Source organism: Ostrinia nubilalis, chromosome 5 (genome assembly GCF_963855985.1).
Source record: "Ostrinia nubilalis chromosome 5, ilOstNubi1.1, whole genome shotgun sequence".
Classification (NCBI taxonomy): Eukaryota; Metazoa; Arthropoda; class Insecta; order Lepidoptera; family Crambidae; genus Ostrinia; species Ostrinia nubilalis.
Genome location: NC_087092.1, coordinates 13,860,598 through 13,886,683, shown reverse-complemented (window position 1 = coordinate 13,886,683; position 26,086 = coordinate 13,860,598). Strand labels below are relative to the sequence as shown.

At 36.1% G+C, this 26,086-nt stretch overlaps 1 protein-coding gene across 1 annotated transcript; it reads left to right on the top strand.

The window, feature by feature from the left end:
* Nucleotides 1–523: 523 nt before the first annotated feature.
* On the top strand, nt 524–26,085 carry LOC135072156 (uncharacterized). Its single transcript, XM_063966110.1, has 14 exons — nt 524–716; nt 5,887–6,021; nt 6,356–6,455; nt 6,538–6,863; nt 7,432–7,526; nt 8,648–8,831; nt 8,939–9,076; nt 14,255–14,368; nt 19,151–19,285; nt 19,516–19,615; nt 20,122–20,444; nt 20,621–20,715; nt 24,372–24,555; nt 25,473–26,085. The coding sequence occupies exons 1-14, from the start codon at nt 629–631 to the stop codon at nt 25,592–25,594; spliced, it is 2,139 nt and encodes a 712-aa protein (XP_063822180.1). The 5' UTR covers nt 524–628; the 3' UTR covers nt 25,595–26,085.
* Nucleotide 26,086: the final 1 nt, after the last annotated feature.

Genomic DNA, 26,086 nt, shown 5'->3' with positions numbered 1-26,086 from the left:
TTTGCAGCGGTTGGCAGCGGTGTTACAGCAAAGCTGAGTATGGGTTTCACGCCTGAAAATAGTTTGAATATTTTTTCCTGTTTTTGCAATATTTTTCAATGATTATACTAAAGTAGGTACGCTCAATTATTCACAAAAATATTTTTTCGATTCAATATTATGGGTAGGTATTGTCGTCTCAGATTTAGTGGCGTGAGCTTTCCTTCCAAAAATGTGAAGGTATCAATGAGTTATGGACGAGAAGTGAAGTTATGCCTTGTGGAAGCAGACCACTGCCTCCTCGAGGAACTAACTTAGTCTACTGTGAACTAAGTATATTCCAACGAGCTAATCTAACGCTTGATAAACCAAAGATATGATTTGATTATATTTATTTAAGATCTTTTCCGTCTTCCATTGAGTGATACAATACAATATACAAAGTAAACTTATTTATGCTAGAAGTTATATAAAATTCTTATCATGATATAGATACAGAGATAGGTTATCATTTTCACGAGATTATTCAACTGATCACAATATTTGCGACACACGACGACACTTTGTGTTATTGATACGATAGACACCATTCGGTTAATAAGACTCCCACTACCGGGGTATCAAGGAATTCAACTATTATTCTGCTAAAATGACTACTTCAAGCAATAACTTTCCGTTTGAAATAAAAGACCTAGATCCAGAAGAAGCAGATGAAATACATAAACACTTTTTCAAAGGTATGTTTTTATTATTTTTGTATCGTTTTATATTATTTATATGAAATACCTACTTAGGTAGGTAAATGTCTTTGGGTAGTATTTAAACGAGTGACTGTAAATTTATGTTGTAAGTGTCAAAAATAATTAATGTGGGCTAAAGAATTACTAAGTGAGCGACTGAGTGCGAGTGACGAAAAATCAAAAGAACAGCAACTTACAAAAAAAAATTGAGTTCCTTAAAATACAAAATGAGAAGCTTCATAATATTTGAGCGACCTAATATTTGATTGAGTGTCAACTTTAGGTCCTGCATTTTTTTCAATATTTGGCAAATGCTTTTTTATACTGAGCGGTATTTTTAACTTTAATGAAGTGTTTCGAATGCAAAATCTACTTTGAAAAATACTATTATAAGCAGCCTATTATGAGCCCACATTTAAATAAAAAATGATCTTATGAAATAAATATTTGACGGAACACTATTCTAGTAGCGAAAAAAATAAATCATTAAAATTGAAGGGTAGGTAATCAAATGAAATAATGTATTACGAAAAATGAAATTAATTTGTATTTTCTTAAATCGAATCAACAAAAAAAACAAAATAAAATAAGTCGCTTCTGTCAACCCAAAAAAAAGTAATCTTATTATTTATTTATTTTATTTATTTTATTCAATAAGTACACATACAGGTTACAGTCATTTACATATCAAAATACATAAACAAAATGAACAGTGTCTAGACTCCAACCTAATAAGGTTCATTGATTGGTACCTATGAGGATTGAGGAGCTCTACCTACTCATCGTCACTGTATGATAAGTGCTGGCTTGGACTTAGCGGGCCGGCCTCGTTTTCTTTTTTGTCCAATAGGTATCAGTTTTGCTTCCAGTGGCGGTGTTGTTAGTTTGAGCCGAATTGCTAGACCCAAAACGTGTTTGCATACATATTTTGTTAAAAATTCGGGACAGTCGCCCCGCCCCCATTCGAATTCGCGCGCTGTAACAATCTGTAGTTTTCATTAATAAAGCGTATCAAAATAAAAAACATGAGACCTCAAATATAATATCAGTAACCAATAATCATTAATAAAGCAGCTCACAAAACTTTGCTTAGAATTAACTTTTTTGTAGTTCGTTCAGTAAAACCTCAATTAGAAAAATCTAATGTATCTTCATATTAAAGTTGCCCTCTCTGTATTTCTAGTCGCTCACTTAGTAATTTAGTCGCCCGGATAGTATTTTTATGTCTGAAATGTAATAATCAAAACCCACATTTTGTAAGCTCGTTCTGGATTTTATTATTGATCAATATTCGTCGTTAGTTTGGTTAATTTTTCGCTTACTCAAATTCATACCGCTCAAGGTATTAAAACAGTATGCCATCATCAGTCGCAAAGTTTTTTTTTAGTCGCTCGTTTTATAATTCCCCAATGTCTTTTGAATAGGTTCTTGCAGTATGTATTTATTCAGGTAATACTTCCGGGTCTAAGGCGTTTCCTACCACGAGTGATTCCGCGGTGTGAATTGCCTAGAAACTTATTGAATGGAGCTTTACGCACTAGGCTTTGGAGAGAGGTGCATAAGTAATATTTATGTTTTTTTAATCAACCTATGACAAAAAAGTGTCTAAGACCACTTAAGAGCGGTTCGCACCTGGCCGAATCACACACTTAAAGACCCATAATAGTTACCTAGTTAGTACATGTGTAGGTAAAGATGTTTTGGGTGAATATCAACAAACTCGTTTTTTGCCTAATTCCAGTGGCGAATTTTCATTTCCACTTTCCAAAACTTTTTTGTGGCAGAAATAATAGTAAATGACTTGTATTATTCAATGATATGGTAGAGATGAAAATATTATTAATACTTCTCGAGATATGTTAATTTGAAATTATCAAGAGCCACCGAAATTGTATTTGAGCCACCGGGATTAAGAACCAATCCACCGAAATTTATTTATACAGCGGAATTAGGAATATTATGGACGATTGTCTCAAATTACTTATTTATTTGTAATTAATTGAGTATTATTATCCAGTAATTATGTTTATAATTGGTAACAATATTCAGACCTGTGTTGTGACCCTAAAAAAGCGTCAGATATTCCCATGTGAGTCGTAAGAGGCAACTAAGGAATCAAAATACTGGAGGGTGGGCTGCAGCATCTTTCCAGGTATTATACTACCATACTAGAACTACCAACCAGCTTGCTAAGCATGGTGATAACGGCAAAATCCCTCCATAGAGAACAAATCTAAAACTTTCTGACTCTAGCCGCCGGCAGCCCCGTTGTTCTAGAAATCTAGACTCATCACAAAGACATCATGCATGACCCTCAAACCCTGAAACCAACTCTAGTCCCGGGAGGGCGACCCACTGCCCCAGGTTGGTGTTAGGTTTATCTTCCATAAGCGTGTATCGCGATCCTCATCAGGGAGGGACCGAGGAAGAAGAAGAAGCGATCACCGAAATAGAAGAATGCCAAAAATAAGCTCAAAAGATGTCGACTTATGAAGTCTAAGCCACGACCAGTGCCAATCCAGCTCCAAAACCTCACGAATTTTCAGCTCGAGTGGCAGAATAGATTGCAACCTACGAGGCTAGGGAAATTTTAGCTATTCTTCTTCTTCTTTTCATGTCGACAACAAACCTACACAGTGTCAGCCCAAAACTCCGCCACAAGAGTGGTGTTGTCAGTAGCACTCATCAAATCCTCCTGAGTGCAGTTGCTTGGGCACTCAGGGCACGACATCAGGTGCTTCATCGACTGGGGAACAAAACCGCACCTGCACTCCATGTTTAAGCTATCCAAGAATCCCCACCTGACCAGATTGTCTTTACTACGGCCAACTTGCGTCCGAAGTCTATTTAAAGACTTTTTATTTATTTATTTTAGCTATTTCAGGACTATTCTCATCTGTTATTCTGTTTTTAAGATTTTACTTAGTTTCGATGTTTAAATAGCTATCCACGTCCTCAAGCTGATACAAAGTGTATTATAGAGGTGATTTTGTGTAATAAATCGAAAGTATGTATTTGCGAGGATCAATATACCAACATGAATAACGAGCATAGCAGAACCATTTTGGTAAATTCCTAAGCTGCTAGAAGATATTAAGAAGCACTACTAGTAATTAGGCTGAAAATCGAGATTACCCCGACACTTTAGCGAAGATATCCTAGACTTTAGCTTGAGTGAGATTAGAATGCCCTATTAAAAACAACAAGGTATGTATGTACCTACCAGGAGATGATGAAATCACAACTGAGCTTATAACATCAGATGTAATGCTAGTACTAAAGTCCCCATACCACCATGTTTATTGGCCGAGAACCCAAAAAATAAGACATGGTGGTGATAGAGACTGGAATGGTCCAGAATCAGGTGAGGCCTCCTGCTTCGGGCTTTACCGCTTTTTCCTGAAATATGACTCTTGACGTTCGTAATACTCCCTACATATTTAATGTTGCGTCAAATTATGCAGAAGACTGAGGACTATAATCAGTCATTATTCTTGGCCTTTTTGTACTATAAGAAAGCCTTGTTCGATTCGGTCAAGACCTGGGCTGTGCTACAGTCTCTTTAATGGCGCCAAATTGACTGTCGATACATGTAACTTCTGAAGTATTTGTATGGAAACTTCATCATATCAGCCTTCCTCTAAGATCAGAACTCGAAACTTATCTGGTTGCTGCGAGGGTTCAGAGAGGGAGACACCATAATCTTTTAAAGTCTTCACTACCTCCCACTTAGAGGTTTTCAAGCTTCTGAGCTAGACCGAACTCAGTATCAAGATACGGCGAGTACATCACACAACTTCGATTCACTGACGATATTGTAGTTATGGCTGAGACCTTAGTAGACCGGTACAATGCTCCAGAGCCAATAAGACCAATTCTGGCAATAGATTCGCCACCGGAGCCACCGAAATTAAAAAACTGTAACAAAATTCAAATTATAAAGAAAACTATAATTCTGATCAATAATTTCTGTATGCAGATACAACAAAATACCAAACTTTAATCATGTAAAAGAATCGTTTAGCATCTAAGTAAGTAGCTTTCACTCGTACACTTGTCAACGGAATTGAAAAATTTTGTATTCCTGTGCCGCTGATACATACAGGGTGGAATTTTGTAATGCCACCTGGAGGGAAAGTACTCTTAACTGCAGATAGAAAATTTTACTGAAAGAAAACATTCCTTTATTTTTGAAAAGAAAGAGAACTGCATTCATAGATTTTCTATTTTTTTTAGAAAATTCACTACCATACCATACAATTTTCTGTACATAATTAAAATAATTTAAGATTTTATGGATTTCCTTTCATTTGATTTATCAAGTTTGTTAGAGAGATTTCATCCTTATACTTGACCCTAGCGGTCGATGCAATAAAAATACAGGGTGTAATTTTTAACAGATTTAAGTTGGTTCGATTCCCGGGTGACGCAAGCATTTTTTTGGAAATCTTTGAATGCAGTTCTATTTCTTTTCAAAAATAAAGGAATGTTTTCTTTGAGATTTTTTTTCTATCTACAATATTAAGAGTACTTTCCCTCCAGGTGGCATTACAAAATTCCACCCTGTATATTTACGTGACTGCTGGAAAAACAATACCACAAGTCGCAAGTCTTTATAGCCCAATCAGGAGGACACAGCTGAGTGATGCAGGGAAGAAGAACTCTACGTCTCTCAAAGCTTCTTTGGAGAAGTAAGAGAGTGTCGAAATTGAGCCACTGTAATTGCTTTTTTTCGTGGGACAGTTTTGAAAGGCTATTTAAAACACTTAAATTATGAAATATTACATTTCTTTCATATCATTTCGAACTCTTTAATTTAATGTATTTTATGGCTATACTATTCTTAAATTACTACAATCCCCGAGAAAGAAGGAATAACACAATTTATGAGTAGAAATAGAGTTAGGACACGCCACCGCTATTAGATTTTGGGTCTTTGAAAATTTTTTTAGCACATAAAATAACTACTTATTGTCCAGAAGACTTTGCTATCGTGTAAAACACTGTTTAAACTATATACAGAAAAAAAATCATCGCTCTATTTACATTTCTCCCATCGATTCTCAGCTACGCCGCGTAAAAAACGTGCTTGGGATATTCACCCTTTTACTTAATTTATGGAATATTTTTACTTCATAATCACTGCTTTTCCGGTTTTAAATTTCAGGATATCAAAATGGATTCATGCGAGTCGGTCCAAAGGGATATTTTTTCACCAACGGCATTAAAGTAGATATTAAAAATATTTATAACATGCCAATACGACCTGACGATACTTTTGTGGTCACTTTCCCTAAATCAGGTTACTATATTTATTTATTTTATTTTATTTTGTTTGCAAAACATACAGTGAAACAATAACAGATTAATAACCACTGCTTAAGAAACTATACACCATTTACATGTTTTCGCATACTTATGTGTAGCAATACAATTAAACAATATTATCTGCCTTTACACGTAGTTACTTCCCTTTGCTTTTAGTATTTTAACGATTTCATTAAAAAATTAAGTTTACAAATTTTACTGATTTTTATACTAAGTAAATTATATTTAAAATTTTATGTCTACATTGTAAAAAAAAATTACTCACATGCTCGTTTCAAATTAAATTTGAAGTTTTATTATGTTTATAGGAACGACTTGGACGCAGGAACTTGTTTGGATGGTGGCAAACAATTTAGACTACGAAAAATCTGATTCTATGCCGCTTCATGAACGGTTCCCATTTCTAGAGTAAGTAATTTTACAACAGGGAAACTGTAATATTGATTATAATGTCTGATCTATGTAATGTTATCGGGTGTTTTCTCTTCAGAATGTTCATGATGATAAATAGCGACATAACGAAGAACTATATGAAAGACTCCGTGAAAGGAGACGCGCGGTTGTTAAAAATTATAGAGGAAGTGACTACTCCTGGCACCGAGTTTGTGGCGAAGCTGCCTTCGCCACGGTTCATCAAGACGCACATGCCCTTTTCGCTGCTGCCTCCTAACCTGCTGGACACCGCCAAGGTGGTGTACGTGGCGCGCGACCCTCGCGACGCCGCGGTGTCCTACTACCACCACAACAAACTCTTCGAGTTCATGGACTACAACGGCGACTTCAAACAGTATTGGGAGTACTTCATTCAGGACAAAAGTGAGATTAAAACTTTATTTATTTATTTTAAGGACAACCAACAAAGCATACATCTTATATATCATCTTATAATGATTTTATATAATAAATTAAACATTAGGTAGGTATATGGTGTTGCCTTATTTAAAGGCTGCCACGACATACTTATAGTTATGCTTATAGAAGTGTAATACTAATAGAAGGCAAAACATTTACACAAATCATGTTTAGTTAGAGTCTTATCCTAAATATATGATCAGTTTGTATCACATCTGCAATGCAGATAGAATCTCTGATAGGGAATTAATTATCTGTCTTTTTTTTTATGCATAACAAGGCAGGTATTTGACCACAATCTGTTGTTGTCTGACAAACTACAACACGCCAATGATATGAAGAATAGAAACCTATCGCATATCAAAGTTTCAAAACGGACGAGCAAACGTTATTTTTTGTTTGTCCTACATTTTCATCACCATTCCTAAAAGTTCTATACTTATGTATAGTTTGAATTGAAAACTGACGGAAATGAAATGAATAAAATAAATAAACCAATGAAAGCTAAGCACTTAACTTATTTTTTTTACAGTCGATTGGACTCCGTTCTTCCCGCACGTGATAGAAGCTTGGGAGCAAAGGAATCACCCTAACTTACTGTTTCTCTTTTATGAGGATATGTTGAAGGTATTATCTGTTGAAGGAATAACATGCATGTGTACGTTAATTATTTTTTATTGTGGTCTACTATTACCTACTTCTTCAACCTCATGTTTTTAGGGTTCCGTACCTCAAAAGGAAAAAACGGAACCCTTATAGGATCACTTTGTTGTCCGTCTGTCCGTCCGTCCGTCCGTCTGTCAAGACCCTTTTTCTCAGGAACGCGTGGAGGTATGAAGCTGAAATTTATATCAATTACTCAGGTCTACTGTCCCTTGAAGCTGTGAAAAAATCAAACTTCTAAGCCAACGCAATCAAAAGATACAGCCGTTTATGCCGCAAATTTTCGACACTTGCAAGGGAATCAAAACCTACAGGGTGCTTCCCGTGAACTCAGAATCTTGAAATTTGGTACGAAGCAACGTCTTATAGCATAGATAAAGGAAAAATTACGAAAACCATAAATTTTTAGTTACATCACATAATATATTTTTTTTAAATAATTTTAAACTTACTACCCATTTCCTCATAAACGCGTAGAGGTATTAAATTGAAATTCATACCAAATACTCAGGTCTATAATACCTTTAAGCTGTAACAAAATCAAACTTCTATGTCAACGCAATCAAAAGAAACAGCAATTTAAGCTGCATATTTTGAAACTCGCAAGTACTCGCAAGGGAATCAAAACCTAAAGGGTACTTCCAGTCGACCTAGAATCTTGAAATTTGGCATGAAGCAACGTTTTATAGCACACATAAAGGAAAAATTCCGAAAACCTTAAATTTTTAGTTACATTACAAAATATATATTTTTTAATAAATATAAACTTATTACTTTTTTCCTCATGAACGCGTAGAGCTATCAAGTTGAAATTCATATCAAATACTATAAAATAAAGGATTACTTAAACGATAAAGAGATCTTTGTCTTAAATTTATGCTCCTCCATCTTTCCCCATTGTAATGCTATGAATTTCATTTTGCAATAAAAATACCATAGTTATGACTCGATTGTCGTAATGAACGAACTTTGTAAACCTTGCAGGTTTGTACGGAACCCTCGGTGCGCGAGTCCGACTCGCACTTGGCCGGTTTTTATACATATTACAGTACCTATGTACTTACTTTACTTATTTATGTTTCAAGGATTTGCCGAAGGCAGTTCGACAAGTTGCCGAATTCCTAGGCAAGACGATGACTGACGAGCAAGTCTCTCGTCTATGTGACCGCCTCAAATTCGATAACTTCAAAAAAAATCCAATGCTTAACTACGAGGTCGGAAGGGCCCTAGGATGGATAACTAAAAAAGATAGAACATTTGTTAGAAAAGGTTAGTGGATTGACAGTTAAAACTAAAGATTTTCTTGGCATATTCTGATGATAATTTGTATTATGTTAAAGGATCATAATCAAACTTACCATTCATTTATGAACTAGGCAAATCTGGCGACTGGCGCGAGCACTTCGACGAGCAGATGACCGCGCAGGCGCAGCAGTGGATCGCCGACAACCTGCGCGGGACCGACCTGCGCTTCCCGACTATAACTGACAGTGATTTAGCATCCTACAACAAATAAACGATTCTGGATTATTAATTCTGAAATAATGTCCCTTAACTGAAAATTATTATAATACTCATTTAAATTATGCAGTTGTAATTTTTGTTTCGCGGAATCTGAGCTCTATTATACAAAAGTAATAAATGAATAAAATATGTATACTATGAACCTAGGTAACTTTAAAAGTCTATGTTACACGTTTGATAAGTTAAAGACTGACGAAAGTTGGTATACTTTCTGCCACAGCAAGTGTTGTAACCATTAAATCATCATCAACATTTTATGAATCCATTGATTCCTCCTACAAAGTCTATAACAGAAAATCAATGTCAAGATTTTATTTAGGATCAGTAGAGACAAATAATGTAGAGTCGAAAGTGTTATATTTTTTGATACTCCTATGTATTATTTGTATCTTACTTTGCTGATTTGGCAACGCGCACGTATCTAAGTACTTAAGCCTGAAATTTTATTACAGGCAAACGAAAACGAGACTGTGCGTCTACTGTGTGGGTAGTAGATCTAGGCGCAGCTTAATGTAAACAACAATTTGCAGAAAGCACAAAGAACACTGAGAGGCTTTATTAAAAAGGTAAAGTACTTAAGTGTGACTTAATCGCAGACTGAAAATCTCCTGTAGCACTTTGGGATCAGATAATACACAAAAAATATTAAGCAACAAAAGTTGTCTTGTAAAATTAATATTCGGTCACAAGTCAAGACATCGAATTAGCAGGTTTCGGACAAAAATAAAATATTAACAATAATGGGTTTATCAAGTAATAACATGAAATAATTATATCGAAGATAACTTAAAATGCCCCAATCCCAAATGTGTAAGAGTGCTCCGAAAAGTAGAGCAACGCAATGTAGGTACGAACGTAAAACAGTTCTGTAGGTACTTACAATGTAAAATATAATGGATATTAAAAGGCAAACTCAATACCGTAAGCATTCTCTGTCAGTTAACATTTTGTTGTTAAGTAAATTATGTATTAGGTAGGTACCTAATAGGTACTATTAGTTTTTTAATGAAAGTCGAATTTCATTTCGCGATCTGTCATTCTGATGCAGTGAAAGTGGTTGTAGAGCGGCAGCCTACATAGTTACATTACTTTCAAGGATTTATAAGATTTCATTTTAATATTGTATAGGATTCTGTTGTATCTGCCCACAAAACCCTTAGTAAGTAACTAAGTAGGTACCTATGTATATAAGTAAAGGACATTGTCAGAAACCGCCTAAAAACCGCCCAAAAACATTAACCCATCATAATTATTTTCTATTTTTTTTAATACATTAAGCACCCTTTCATTCTAATGGACACTTAAGCATTGAAAAATTAAATTAATAAGTCTTTTAACGTTTATTCTATAATACTATTACAACTTCCGGACGTTTTGGTGCGTGGCATGGTCTAAAACCTATCAAGTTCCATAATTTTTGCCGATAAAATCTGTACGAGGCATTACCGTACTTTATTGCTGGGAGTCCATGTATAGTGATGTTCCTGCGGCCATCATAGACAATAAAATATCGATTTTAAAATAAAATAAATCGATTAAACTGCTTTGAAGACTAGATTTGCGTTAAAAGCTAAAAAGATATTGACACTATGACAAGAAGCTATCTAAAGTGTCCAACTGGTCGAAGGTCGTAAATAAAATAAAAATAATTAGGACCATAAACTGATATTCATGGTATCATAACTGTAAAAGTGTCAGAATCCGATGTTGAATCCAATGCCAGTTGAAGTGTGAGAAACATAAAATATATCAACCTAGTATAGTTGCCAGTCTCTCATAATCTATGCCAATGAGGGTTTTCGCGATTGAAAAATCCGCCAGATGGCAATACGTAGACGTGAGGTCCAAATGCTGCATGATTGGTTATTTTTGACATGACATTGATAGATATCCACCAATCATGCAGCATTTGGACCTCGCGTCTACGTATTGCCATCTCGCGGATTTTTCAATCGCGAAAACCCTCATTCATAGCACATGTATAATAATAGACCAAATGAACTTTTATAGATTGTGAAAGAGAAGATAAAGATTTTATTATTTTATTAAAATCTTGCCACGAGGTAGTTTTTCAGTAGAAACCAGGATTGGATAACCGCTACAGGCAAGTATCAGAACATTTTATAAATATTTTTAATCGATTATATCCTTGTGAATCGTTTTAATAAATTGTCATTTTACTTTTTCAATTAAAATTTTTTCAATCCCTAGTCTTGTCAAACTGTCATAATGTCAACAAATTATAAATGTCACGTCAGTTGACTCAATTTCAGTCTTCTGTGCGTTTATTGTATTTTTATTTCAATGAAATAGTGCTAAAGGGTTAGTACTAAAAGTGAAAGCCTTTTTTCAGAAAGAAAACCAATGTGGTGCCCTTATTATTCATACTGTTTGAAAGTTACAAGTCAGTGATACAGAGTTGCCGACATTATAACTCCGTAGTGATACCATACCAAAGAAGAAGTTTTCCTAAACACTTGTGTTATTTTTATATGTGATCAAATAAAAAGGATTAATTCTACTGCTCAAATGGAATAACTTATCCCAAGAGACCGAATATAAAAAAAAACCTCTCCATAGAAATTATCACCATCACGAGGATGTGAATTTTTTTGAGAATTTGATATTGGTCCTGTAAGAAAAGTAGTTGTATTTCAGTAGTAGAATCATCAACCCTTCTTGTTTCATCAGCAAGAGCAAGATTACTATAAAAACGCCCTGTAGGTAGGTATTGTTAAGCTGAAGAGTTTGTTTAGTGTCAAAGACTGTCACACAGTGTAACTTAAATTGGCATATTATGATAATGAACATAAAAACTTAAATAAATATTTATGTTAATATTTTTTCTATTTATTTATTTTCCCAAAGCTTCACAGTGACAGCTGAAACAGCAATACTGTTGTAAAACTAAACTTGGAACAAACTGTTACAAATATTTTACAAATTAAAAAAAACCGCATGTTGCTTTACTTTCTCGTATAGGTAATAAATGTAATTAATGGCTAGATTATTAATGTTACTTTGTTACCCTCAATAGTGAGGAGATCTTATAAAATGGTAACCCTGATTTTCATTGTGATTCAAGTGCTCTTTCTACGCAAGCTTCTGTGATTTGGCCAAGGGCCACACACATTGCGATAACATTATGCGACATTGATTTGACAGCAGCGGAGTGAAGTCTTGCGACTATGCAAAATGATACCCTGTAATCGTAGCGCATATAGACATAGACGGGGCGGGGCACATAGCTCGTAGAGCTGATGGCCGCTGGGGCAGGAAAGTTCTTGAGTGGCGACCACGAGCCGAAAGACGTAGCGTGGGCAGGCCTCCCACTAGGTGGACCGACGATCTGGTGAAGGTCGCGGGAGGTGCCTGTATGCGAGCGGTGCAGGATCGGTCTTCGTGGAAATCCTTGGGGGAGGCCTTTGTCCAGCAGTGGACGTCTTTTCGGCTGAAACGAACGAACGAACGATACGTATTACCACTATTTACCAGACATTACTATCAGGTGATCCGTCTGCTCGTTTGCCTCCTATCACATAAAAAAATAAAAAAATAAAAAAAAATTATTGCATACTCGCCGGATTACACGTAGGAGCACGCGCGTTACAGCTTCGGCCTTGCATTATTATAAGATCTTGTTCCACCCTTTTACGAACTTCCTCCGTGAGGATATCCCCGCCGAATTCTATGATGAACCTATCAAAAGTCATATTCTGCAATGTCAATCCACCACAAGGTGGACCGACGACCTGATAAAGGTAGCGGAAAGGCGCTGGAAGCAGGCCGCTACCAACCGTGCGATGTGGAAGTCATTGGGGGAGGCCTATGTTCAGTAGTGGACGTCCTGTGGCTGAAATGATGATGATGATGATGAAATGAATGAAAATGACAAATCTTCGAACGTGTATAATACCGTGCCAAAGTAATCATATAATTTTGGCACCTTAATAACTATTGCCGTTTTTGTTGTAAAGATCATGCAGCGCTACTTGCGGATATTATTGGAAAGAAAACTATGTGAGCTCTAGATCTGAAGCCGCTTTAACGAACACGAAGTGCTCATACAATGCGGCGTATTTTCTTCCAGTCATTAGTCAGGACTTTAGTCGAATTAAAACCCCGATTGAACGTGATATAGCCGCACTAGAATACGATGCTTTTTTGCATAATCGCAAGACTTCGTTCCGGTGTCGACCGAATGTTATCATGATGTATGTGGCCCAGGGGTTACCGTAGCCGCTAAGGTTTGAAACTTCTTGCTTAAAATATTGTAGTCTTTGGCATAGACTACGACGGTAGTCATGGAGATATGAGTTTGTTATCTCGTGTCAGATGTAAATGGTGAAAAGAAAACTCATGATTCGTGTTATTTTTATGCAATATGTAGGTATTTTTTTATAAAAGTGGAACCCCGAGTGATCTCCAAAACCCATTCTATTATTATATACGATTCGGCTTCGATATCTATAATACAATAGGAGTTTATTTCATGTGTCAGATGACAAGGGTGGAAACAACCTACGATTCATGTTGTTTATTTACGTGCAATATGTGGGCATATTATAAAGTGGAATGCCGAGTTGTATTTCTAAAACTTGTTCTATTATTTTATACTATTTGGCTGCGACTCGGCGTGACGACAATACAAAACATTTTTCGCGAATCGGTGTTCATACATTCACACAATACATTAGACGCCATGTTGTCATAAACGACATATTATAAAATCGCTGTGATTTAATATTCTTAATCATTAATTTTATGGCAAGTGTCCATCAGGAATCATTGTTCTTACACACAGAATCATATTATTTCGCTTTCGGGTAGTAATATGTCAAAATTGTTGGTTTTTAGGCGAACAATGTATGGAGAACGAACATTGTCCTTTGTGTCATATATTTCCTTATGTTGTCCTACATCACCATTACAACTCTACACTAAGTCAATATATGCACCCATAAGGTCATTAAGCGAAATCAGCCCGGACAGACAGGTGTAACGAACTTGCGATTGCCTTCACAAATGAAACTGTCTGTTAAATAAGGGAATAAGTCAACGTCTCTGATTGTTATTGTGCGTTGAGTCTCGTGGCCGCGCGCTCGCCTACACTTCTGCGTGCGCGCACTTTCACTGCAGAATACTGGCACAGTTCGCGTTCTCGTAAACAAACCGCACCAAGGGCCGTGTAAACATGGACGTGACACAAAACAACAACTTCCCCCTCAAAATGGAGGATGTCGAACCTGAACAAGCAGAACATTTGATGAAGTATTTCACAGGTAAGTCAATTTAATTTAAGTAGTCTGTGTTATAAAAATAAGAACAAACTACTTGATCAAAAATGATGAAAAGCTGACCTGAAATGAAGAACAAACTATTAAAAATATCTGAAAATATGACCTGTCTAGAACCTGAAATTATTACTTAGTTGGTTCACACTCTAACTCTTTAATATACATAATATTATTATGTATAAAAATGCTGCAATGAAAGTTCACAATTGCGTTTTTGTTGCGATTTCGACACAAACTGATAAATTAAATTACATGTATGTCACTGTTACAAATAAGTATAAATTGTGCCTTCGATAAGCGCATTTGGGGGTCATCAAAGTAACACGATGGAAGAACGATTAAGCTTTCACCTTTTTTCTAACACATACTAACTTTAAATTCGTAAAACAAATGAATGTGACTTTAATTTGGGTATATTTTAAACTTTAGATTTCAGATTAAAATTGTTTGGAAGTTTGGTCCATGTGAACTTCTTATGAAATTTAAAATAACAAGCGAAAGATTTATAATAAATCTTAGGACAATGTTGACGCCAGTTAAGTATCCCCAAAAAGCAACTGATAAGCTTATGTTATGGGTGCAAGCTTTCTGGTGGAATTTGAAAACAAAATAATTACAAAATATAAATTAGAGACTTAAACCTTCTACTAGCTTGTTACCAATTAATTGTCATCTCTAAAAAAGCATATTTTAGCTGAGAAAAAACAGCAGTAAAAATAATTTTAGTAGTAGGTGGTAGTAGGTCAAACAAAAGTGTTATATCAGTAACAATATTTTATCAGTAGGTAAGTATTAAGGTCGTAACTTTCGTTAACCTTAAATGGCAACAATACGATTTAAATAAATTGGTCTACTTGAATAAGCTGGCAAAGAATGTTTTAATTATGTTACGACAAATAATTATAATCGAATAACATAATTGCAATATTTCATTTGTGATATTATTATGTACGACAATGAGCCACCACCTGGTTTTAAATAGTTTGTCAGGGCCTTTTCCTGAAAGTATATTCGATTGAATAAGTAAACTGCAGTTTTAGGTGAGAGTTCCCTTTTCTACATAGAGTCAAGACCACCGATTTTTAGTTGGCCGATAGTTGGGCCCGATCTCAATTTGTATGAAGAATCGGTCGATACCAAATCGGTGTAATGTGCGCACTTCCATACATGCCCATACTGATTAACTGCCCGACTAAACTATCGGCCAACAAAAATTCGGTGGTCTGCGCCTAGGCTAAACATTCTGAAGTAAGTAGTACCTACCTACCATTCGGGACGTCGAATTGATAGATCAACATAATTATGTTGTTATCTTACAATAAATAACAACGATAGTATAGTAAACAGGTTATCTCTCTAGATGTGGTTGTAGGAAGGGATTAGCATTAATAAAATTGCTCTTGCATAAATTAATGCACAATATATGAAGTTCTGAGGATGAACAAAATAGGTATGCAAATCGTTCACGTATTTCAAACTTAACTACTTCCTGGTTTAATATTTTGGTTATTTAATTTTTGCAAAGTTATCGACATCGTGATTGCTTTTATAAATAGTTTCCGTGACGAGTTTGCAGTCTATTGTTGAATGCACAAAAAAAATTCGCTGCGTGAAAGATAATGGATTCCCAGGAGTTTAAATACTTGAAATGATTATCTCCAAAATCGCTAAATATGGTAGGTAGTGGTCACTACAAACGCCAAATTAAAAATATCTAGTTTACCACAATAAAATAAAATAAATAAATACAATGAATTTAGTTGAAAGCCTGTGAAATTATCACACCATTCAGTTTACAAGAAGAAAATATCCGCGAAAGCGAAATGAGAAAGAGTGATTATGCCAAAAGTCGCGAGTTCGAATCCTATAAAGCGGGTTAAATGTTTTTTTGGGAATAAAAATACACTCGACAGCAAATAAATCGCACCACCCGCGACAAGCACTTTCAAACGTAATATACATCCCCACTTCACACCAATATTGGTACCATTCAAAAGCTTAGTTCTAAACTTCATTTCATTATAGGAAAGGTATTTACCCCAAAAATGTTTCTTTAGAAGGATCCAGAGTCACTTCTTCAAAAAATAGATAGTTACGCTGGAGCCAACTTTTATGGCTATAAAACTGTTAAGTTGGGATTAATCGCTATCCATCTGTTAAAGAGGACACGTGTGATCATTATTTGGTTTTATAACCATAAAATTTGGTCTAATTGATCCCAGAGGTGAGCCCAAAGTGAGGTCTTTTTTCAAGTCACATTTATGGTATATGTTAATCATTTATTAAGAAATTAAATGTGTTTTTCTTTGAGGATATTTATTGGGCTTTCAAATAACACCAATATTGTTGGGGCACCATTATTGTGTCAAAAGAAAATCTTTAAAGTTCGCGTCGCGGCTGGTGCGATTTATTTGCTGTCGAGTGTATCTTTTACTTACTTATTGGGTAGCTTTTATTGGAATTGCATTTGTAATACACTTTATCAACCTTTGAATTTGTAATAGATTATTTCAGTTAAATGAAACCGTAATAAAAAAACAGTCAACACACCTTTAGCTCTACATACTCGTAGATATAGATACTCGACATAATACGACAGGATACTAACTAAGGGTGGGTTGCACTATCTTAATTTGACAGTAACTATGACGATAACCGGTGCTTTTTGTATGGAGTTTGACAGATGTTTGTCAAAGTTAAAGTAAGATGGTGCAACCAAGCCTTAGTGCAGTCTCATTTAATTGACCTTATGAATGAATATGAATTATGTAGAGTATGTACGATACTTCTACTGTACTCAACACATTATTACAGTGCAGTCGAGATAAACATGTGTGATGACTAAATTACACGTTTGTCGTAGTAAAGTAGTCCCTACCACAAATAGATACTACTAGTACTACTGGTACTATATAGTAGGTACTTAGATAATGTTTACTTGGACTTCCTTTAAACCTTCGTAAATAGTAAAGCAGGAATCGTTGTAGGTATTTATGTACGCTTTTCCGAATGAATTCATCTATTACTCATCCTAAGTTCAGGAGTAAAAAAGTAAACTACTGAGTATTATAAATTCTTTATATCATGTTAATAACAAGAGTGAGTAGGTATCTACATCATCTAGGCACATACGTTAGCTCTAAATTACAATACTAGTGCTATTTATTAGCGCCTACCTCACCCACTGTACCTCACCCATGTCACTTATCGTTCCAGTCATTGACACATACAGCGGGTAGCTGCTACGGCTAGACAAAACGCACTTTTTGATCGAATCGAAAATCGAATCCGTCAAAACTCTATACAAAAAAGGGACTTTTCGACTGGTTTGCGATTATAATTTGCACTTTGTCTAGACCCACAGGTCACCTGTGGGTCTAGACAAAGTGCAAATTAAAATCGCAAACCAGTCGATAAGTGGTCGAAAAGCCCCTTTTTTGTATGGAGTTTTGACGGATTCGATTTTCGATTCGATCAAAAAGTGCGTTTTGTCTAGGGGGGCTGATTACAAATGAATGATTGATAATACCACGATAAAGTGCAAAGTATGCAGTTGGTCTTACCTATTGCAAAAAAGATATGAAAGTATAGGTGTGGATAAAAAGCCTTTATTAAAAATTACTTATATTAATACATTGCCGCATTGTAATTACTTCTAATACCAAACAATAATTTGATTACATAAAAAATAAACAAAACAATGATTCAAACTTACTTACTTATTTTATTTTATCGATCAAAGTAAGGAAGTAAATAGGTGATTTTCAAGGTTTCTTTTTGTGCCTAACCAGGAACTCGACCGACTCTGTTCGACCTAAGTAATTGGCAATAAAGCTTTTGAGATAAAAGTTGTTTTAAATAACTTATCAGCTCTCATTTTTTTTCTTAAAATAGAATAGGCCTGTTCAGGTATATAAATATATGCACTGTGATATGATATTGTAAGGTTACGTAAACAACAACAAAGATTGCACTATGTTAAGTTGTGAAACTTAGATGTACCTATTACATACACTGTGTTTATAAAGAAAACTTAGGTACTTTATACACGAAGGAAGAATGAACGACATACTGTTTTTTCATACTTTAAGAAGTTATTCAGACGAAGGCCCATTTTAAGTGACTACCTAACGTGTATTTTTTGCGTGAATGTATGACTCTACCACATAATAACATTAGTTCAATGTCATGAACCAACAACATCTGATTGAAATTTTTCATTGCAGTCCTCTTCATTGGAGGATCCACTCACGGTGACCTCCATCATCCAATTCTTGTAAAAGGTCAAGCAAGTAAAGTTTACGAATGTTTTTGTTACCATCCTACTAATATTATAAATGCGAAAGTTTGTATGGATGTCTGGATGTTAACATGTTTGTTACTCTTACACGCAAAAACTACTGAACGGATTTTTGACTGACTGAAACTTTGCAGTATTATAGTTTAAGAATAACATATACTTACTAGGCTATAATTTATGACGATCTGTAAACAAACTAAATTTCACACGGGTGAAGCTGTGGGCAAAAGCTAGTCATACCATAAAATAACAAGATATTTATGATGCACTTGCATATAGCTACTTATGTAGTCCACTAAGGAAACATTCTTTTGCATCAGTCACATTATTTACCCAACGTATTTTCCGTATTACTACCTAGAAATTAAACCTAACGCCCATGCGCCCACCCTATCAAATAATTCTGCTCATTTATTTTGAATGGTTTTCTTCTTGTTTTTACGCTACAGCTGTTTTTTTTATTGCAGGAGAACTGACTGGCTTCGTGCGTGTCGGGCCTAAAGGATACTTCCTCCCTCATAAATACAGACAAGAAGCTGCTAACATCTACAACATGCCACTTAGACCAACGGACATATTCATAGCAAGCTATCCTCGGTCAGGTCGGTAGCTTTCATTATTTGACAGTTTATTTTCTAAACTGGCACAAGAAACTTAGCAAAATCTTCTGAACTTTTTATAAAGGACACGTCACATAAAGGACAATGATCGCAGACTACATCCAGTGAGACAAATCCTTGTGTTGCTACAGTTCATAGAAAGTTACTAAAATTGTGGTGTTACTGTGCGTTTACAAATGCAGGTAGAGTACCTAAAGTCATTATGATTTCAGGAACAACATGGACTCAAGAATTAGTTTGGATGGTTGCTAATGATCTAGATTACGCCACATCGGATGCTATACCTCTAACGGAGAGATATCCATTTTTAGAGTGAGTATTAATTTGAGAATGCCAGTAGATAATTGCATATTATTCCTTTAACAGTAGGTATACTAGTAGCGCCGTAGTGAATTATGTAAGTAGGTGGGTATTACGAAATTCTACCCAGTCTTGCTCAATTCACTCTCCGAAGGGCACAAAGCGCGTGAAATATCAGTCAATTATTTGCTAACTATAGGTACTCTACCAACATTAACATAGAGCTGAATAAATGATTGGCTAGGTACAAGAATAAGATATACTGAGGTATAATTCGTCTAATAACATAACAACCCACCAATTTGCACGGACTCCATCCAAGTAAAGTAATATGTAGGTAATAATTTGTTATCGCTACACAAAAATAGATACCTAAGATATTCGTCTTTTACCCCACGCCTTGATTGACACCTTACAAGAAACACAACATTAACAAATTGATTAAAAAATTGAGCATAAAAGCGTTGCTGACAGCAGAATAAACTTACTAATAATTGATGAACAAAACTCTTGTCTAGATTTTCAGTATTCGTTCACCCAATAATGAAGGAGAGATTTAAAGAAGAGAACAGTCATAGTGAAAGGAAATTGGAACTTCTGGAAATTGTGACGCAGCCTGGCACGGAGCAGCTCGCCCTTGCGCCATCCCCGCGTTTTGTGAAAACGCACCTGCCTATGTCCTTACTACCCCCCAACCTCCTCAATACAGGGCGCGTGGTATACGTGGCCAGGGATCCAAGAGACGTGGCCGTTTCCTTCTATCACCTAAACAGACTAATAAGGACGCAAGGATATGTCGGCGACTTCAAAACTTATTGGAAATTCTTCATTAAAGATTTGCGTGAGTTTATCTTTCCGTATACTTACTATAAGTCTTGTTTCATTACCAAGAGATTAATAATGGAATGCAGTGCAAAGCCGGTTTACACTCGAAATGCTAAGTAGCTAGGATTTGTTCAATTAAATGGTATGTCGACAGTGATAGCTAACTATTCTAACAAGAATTTACTGTTTTAGATCACTGGACACCCTATTTCGAACACCTGAAAGAAGCATGGGAACAAAGACATCATCCTCATATGCTATTCCTGTTCTACGAAGAACTTTCCAAGGTCAGTGAACAAAGTGAATAAATACGTGTATGTCAGTCAGCCCCGGATCTACGATTTTTTCGAACCGGGGCAAGAACTTGATATAGCGCCCCCTCTCGTGAGCGTTTGATTAACACTAATATTATAATATGTGGCATTATTGGTGATCGAAAGAATACTCTTTAATAAATTTGTACTCTTTATTATCTATTACTAATAACTTTTTCTTAGGTGTGACATCAAATTAAATATAGCAATCATATAACAAGGCAACTGATAATCAAGACTTTGTTTTAATTTTTCTCATCGTTTTTTTTTCTCTCTTATCTTACTACCTCTACAGCTTCACACGGCGTGCTTTCTTTTCCGCGAAAGAATCTATTAGCTCATCAAAGTCCGTTTCAAAGGCAGTTTTATTTTCAATGGCTAGAATCGCGAGGCTAGATAAACGTTCTTGGCTCATTGTTGAACGCAGATAGGTTTTAATTATTTTCAGTTTGCTGAAACTTCGCTCACAGCTTGCAGATGTCGTCGGTAATGTGCAGTATATCCTTAAAGCTATACTAACATTAGGAAACGCTTCTTGCAAGTCATTCTTACACAGATGTTGTAACAGGTCGAATGCACTTGATTTTTCATTAATTTCTGTTACTAGGTCTTTGAATACAGAAAGTTCCTGGCAAAAATCAACTGCATTCAAGTCTTTTGAATATTTTCGTGCTAGATCGGCTTCGGCTCCATTTTTCTGCAGATCATCAGTCGACATATTTAAAAACGCGTGACCACTGAGGAAGGCGAAATTTTCATGTAGACTCTTTGCGCTCTCTACCCTTGTTTCTATTTCTGTTAAAATTCTGTCAAATACTACTTTTATATCTTTGGAAAATAGCCCATTTGGGTCTAGAGTTCTTGATTCATCTTCGCAGAATTCGTCGTGTTGCCTTTTCTTTTTGGAAATTCGTTTATTTTGAAGGACTGGCTCTATTTTCAATTTTTCTGATATAGTTGCAGCTTCTTTGATCCAATGTTCTATTGGTTTTTCTCTCATTCCCTGTATGATCTTAACAAGACCTTGCATTATCATCACAGAACGCGGCAAGATAATATCCTCTTTTTGTATTTCAACGTTCACTCTATTAATCTCTCGAAGAATATTATTCCAAATTGATAAGTTGAGGATAAATTCGAAATCCATCATCGCATGTAGTAAATGACTAGCTTCATACTTCGATTCTGCGGCTGAAGAGGATTCTTCAATTTCTTCTAGAGCTTTGACAACTTCCGGTAAATTATTTAATAGAGCAGTAACAGCTTGGTGTTTAGCTGACCATCTGGTTTGACTACTTCCTTTTAAGTTTGTTTTAGTACACTTTTGCATTATTTTCCATCGCGTGGTGGATCCAACAAAGAAACAATAAAGTTTTTGTATAAGCCCAAATAGGTTAACTGCTTCTGGACATGATGACGCTGAATGCACGCCCACAAGATTTAAAGAGTGTGCTAGACAAGGTACAAACATTGCCAGCTCGTTCATTTGCATAACTCTGGATTGGACGCCTTTGTATACGCCAGCCATATTAGATCCGTTGTCGTAAGATTGTCCGCGGCATTTTTGAATATCCAAACCATCATCTTCTAGTTTTTCTAGAATTTGCTGTGTGATATATTCTCCAGTTTTTCCATCTACTTCAATAAAATCAATAAAGCTTTCCTTAATAGTGCATCCAGTTTCTGTTATTTTTATATACCGAATAATCTGGCTCATTTGTTCTGAATGAGATATATCTGGAGTGCAGTCAAACATGATGGTAAAGTAGTTGGCCTCCTTGATCTCATTGATAATGGTATTTCGAACTTTTTTTGCCATCATATCGATTATTTCGTTTTGAATTGTTTTCGACAAATAGGATACCTGTCCTTTTTTGACGTGATCTAACTGATACTTGAGAGTAGGATCGTATTTAGCAAGTAGACATACCAAATTAAGAAAATTTCCTTGACTAGGTTGAGGAAAATTTTCAGTGAGATCACTCAGTGTTTCTTTAGTACCTCTAAAAGAAAGACAGTTTGTGGCAAGATACATGACAGCGTCCATTACTACATGTAGAATATGTCTCCATTTTTTTTTCTCAGAGTGAATTAATTGCTCTATATCGCGATCAATGCCCTGGCACAATTTCATTTGCTGCAGGCGGGTTTTCCACTTAATAAAACATTCTTTATGCGTTTGTGATACTTCATGCTCAGTTAATCTTTCTAAAGTCTTTTTCCAATTAATGAGACCCTCTGTACACAACGCTGATGTAGAAGTGCTGGCAAATAACTTGCAGACAGTGCAGTAAAGTGCATTTTTTGTTTTCGAGTAAACAAGCCAGGATCTTTTAATAATTTCCTTATTTGCCATTGTTCCGAACCACATGTTATGTGTCAAATGCCTACCGTTGCGTTCAGTGGACCTAAAGTCTATGTTATTTGGATGTTCATTATTTAGTAATACAGCTTGTTTACTCAAAAATGACCTTTGTTGATCTGTAATTTTCTCTTGGCTCGGCCATGTACCTGGATCCATTAAATCTATGATTTCGTCTTTGCTGCTCAACTGCAATAAGTCACTAGATGCTAGTTGAACGTTATCTCCCTGCTGAGATAACACAGACGAATGATACTGTTTGCCATCATCTGAACCTTGAAGCTTCAACTGATTTGTCGAATCAACTTGAGTGTCCAAATTACAAGAGTTATTGGAAATACCTGAAACCGTATCCGAAGTATCAGTGGAACTTGACGATGGAGCCGCTTCGTCATTTTCTCATCTTAGAAGCAGATTTATTTACGTCTTCAAATTTATCTTTAGCTCTTTTTCTATTTTCAGCCCCAGAAAGCTTTTTTCTCGGTGCGCTCATCGTTGATCTTTTACAACCTAAAAAATATTCATAATATATTTTACTATATATATATTTTACTAAATATTCATAATATATATTATGGTAAGTAACTGAATTACGGAGCCCAGCAAAACATGAGTTATAGACACTTCATCAATTACATAATACATTAAGGAACAGCAATAGGATCGAAAAGATAATATAATTAATATGATTTATAATATTATTTTTATTACTTACCTATTATTTCGTAAGGCGTTTATTTCCAATACGGTGTAGTTTAAGTCAATAGTTTCGCTAATAATTATTATAATTACTCGCACACGCAATCAATCACATAAACAAACAACGATAGTCCCTTGACGTACAGGTTTATTCGGCTCGGTTCGTGTAGCCTCTAGTTCTACATGTGAGTCTCTGCCGGGAATCCCCGTATGTGACATACGGGGATTCCCCCGGCAGAGATACGTACGCTATCAGTGTTGCCAACTAGGTTAATACAGAATGTACTAAATTGATTTTGGCGCCCTCTGAAACTGCCGCCCGGGGCAGGTGCCCCGGTTTGCCCCCCCCTAGATCCGGGGCTGAATTGTCAGTCAGTAGGAAGTTAATGTTGTGATCTAGTAATATTGACGGTCTACTACCGGCCAGTGTTAAGTAACTATCCATTTCCGTTGTTGCTCTCGCTCTCATCAAATGGTGATTCCTTGCGATAGAACGAGACGACATGACTGGTAATGGGTAGTAAACACTGTTGATAAGGTACTTAACTACAATAAATTTAATTTATAGGACTTACCAACCGCCGTGCGTCGTGTCGCGAGGTTCCTCAACAAGAACTTCAGTGACGAGGAGGTGGATAAACTCTGCAGCCATCTCAGCATTGAGAACTTCAAGAACAACAAGTCTGTCAACTACGACGTCATGAAGGAGCTCGGCATTCTCATTCCTGGAGAACAAGCTTTTATCAGAAAAGGTAAATAAATTCCTGGTGTTAACGAGGATCTAACTGCCGAATACTGAAACGTTTGACGTTTCTGGCTGACTACGGCTCTGGTAATATGTTTTTTATCGGGACTTAACGTTTGTCCATAATTATCTACACGTGAGCATAATTATGAGCTAGACTACTTGATTGCAATCAATAAGTATGATTTGTAACTAACTTGTACTTGTTATTAGAGCGCCGGTAGAGGGCGCTGGACAATGCTAGAAATTCACTGGCAGCAACACGGAAGATAAAAGTTTCGTGAACCGCATATAATTTACACTGTCTACTTCTCTTGTTATCATTTTTGGCACGATTTAAAAGTTGGTCAAGTACATTCAACTGCAGACATCCGCTTATGTAAATATTGTATTATTGTATTGTAATGGTACAGTTGACTGGCTGCCGTAGCCAATCCGGTATAATATGATCATTCTTGGTTGCTTAGAGCGCGGATACCCATACACCGTCATAATAAGTTTTACTGGCAGCCACAGCCAGGCGAATTCACTTGTTGTCAATGCCACATCCTGTTACAACTGCATAAGATTTAGCATCTTATCAAGCTTAGCATTAGCTGCTAAGCTTACGCTCATATTCACAAACGATTCTTGTTTTAATTAAGTGAACCAGCAAAACGAACGCACAGCGTTGAATAGAGCTCTGTGATTGGTTCGTGTGTGACCCTGTGCGTCCACGCGCACTGGGAGACCTCATAGTAATCATTGTGAATACGGGCGCGGTAATGTGTATACTCATTGTCTATTCATATTAAAGCGCTGGACGCAGGCCGCTACCAATCGATCAACATGGAAAGCATTGGGGGAGACGTATGTTCAGCAGTGGACATCCTATGGCTGAAATGATGATGATGATTCATATTAAAGTCTCGTCTTCCTTTCCAGGCAAGGCGGGCGGCTGGCGCGACTACTTCGACGAGGAGATGACGCAGCAGGCGCAGCAGTGGATCGACGACAACTTGCGCGGGAGTGACCTGCGCTTCCCACACATGGACCACCGCATTTGAATTTTGCCACTCAATAGCTAATGAATAGAAAAAACAAAAGTATCGACACTAATCGATAGCACAGATAAAGCAAATCTAAAATAGGATAACAGTAAAAACATTCATGTTGATGCGAGCAAATGTTGCGAAAATTTTGCAATTTGTGGATTTACTCCGTAAAAGTTCGGTTCGCAGTCGCAATTCACCAGGTCGGGTGGCCGTCTGTATCGGGGCTTTATCAATGCTGTTTTTGTACTTGTGCTATCGTTAGTATCGACTTGTCTGATTTAATTTTAAAGACAACCATAGACTACGAGTATTAAGTTTGGCAACACTTTAAACAAAAATATAAACATGGATCGTTAAAATTAAGACACGAATTTAAAGGGTGATAATCATTTATTCGAATAAAATGCTATATTTTTAGTATTTCTTTGTAACACCATGATATTTAAGTTTACATAGACATAAGTAAGCTAGTACGAATTAAGTAAACATTATTTCGGCCGTCAG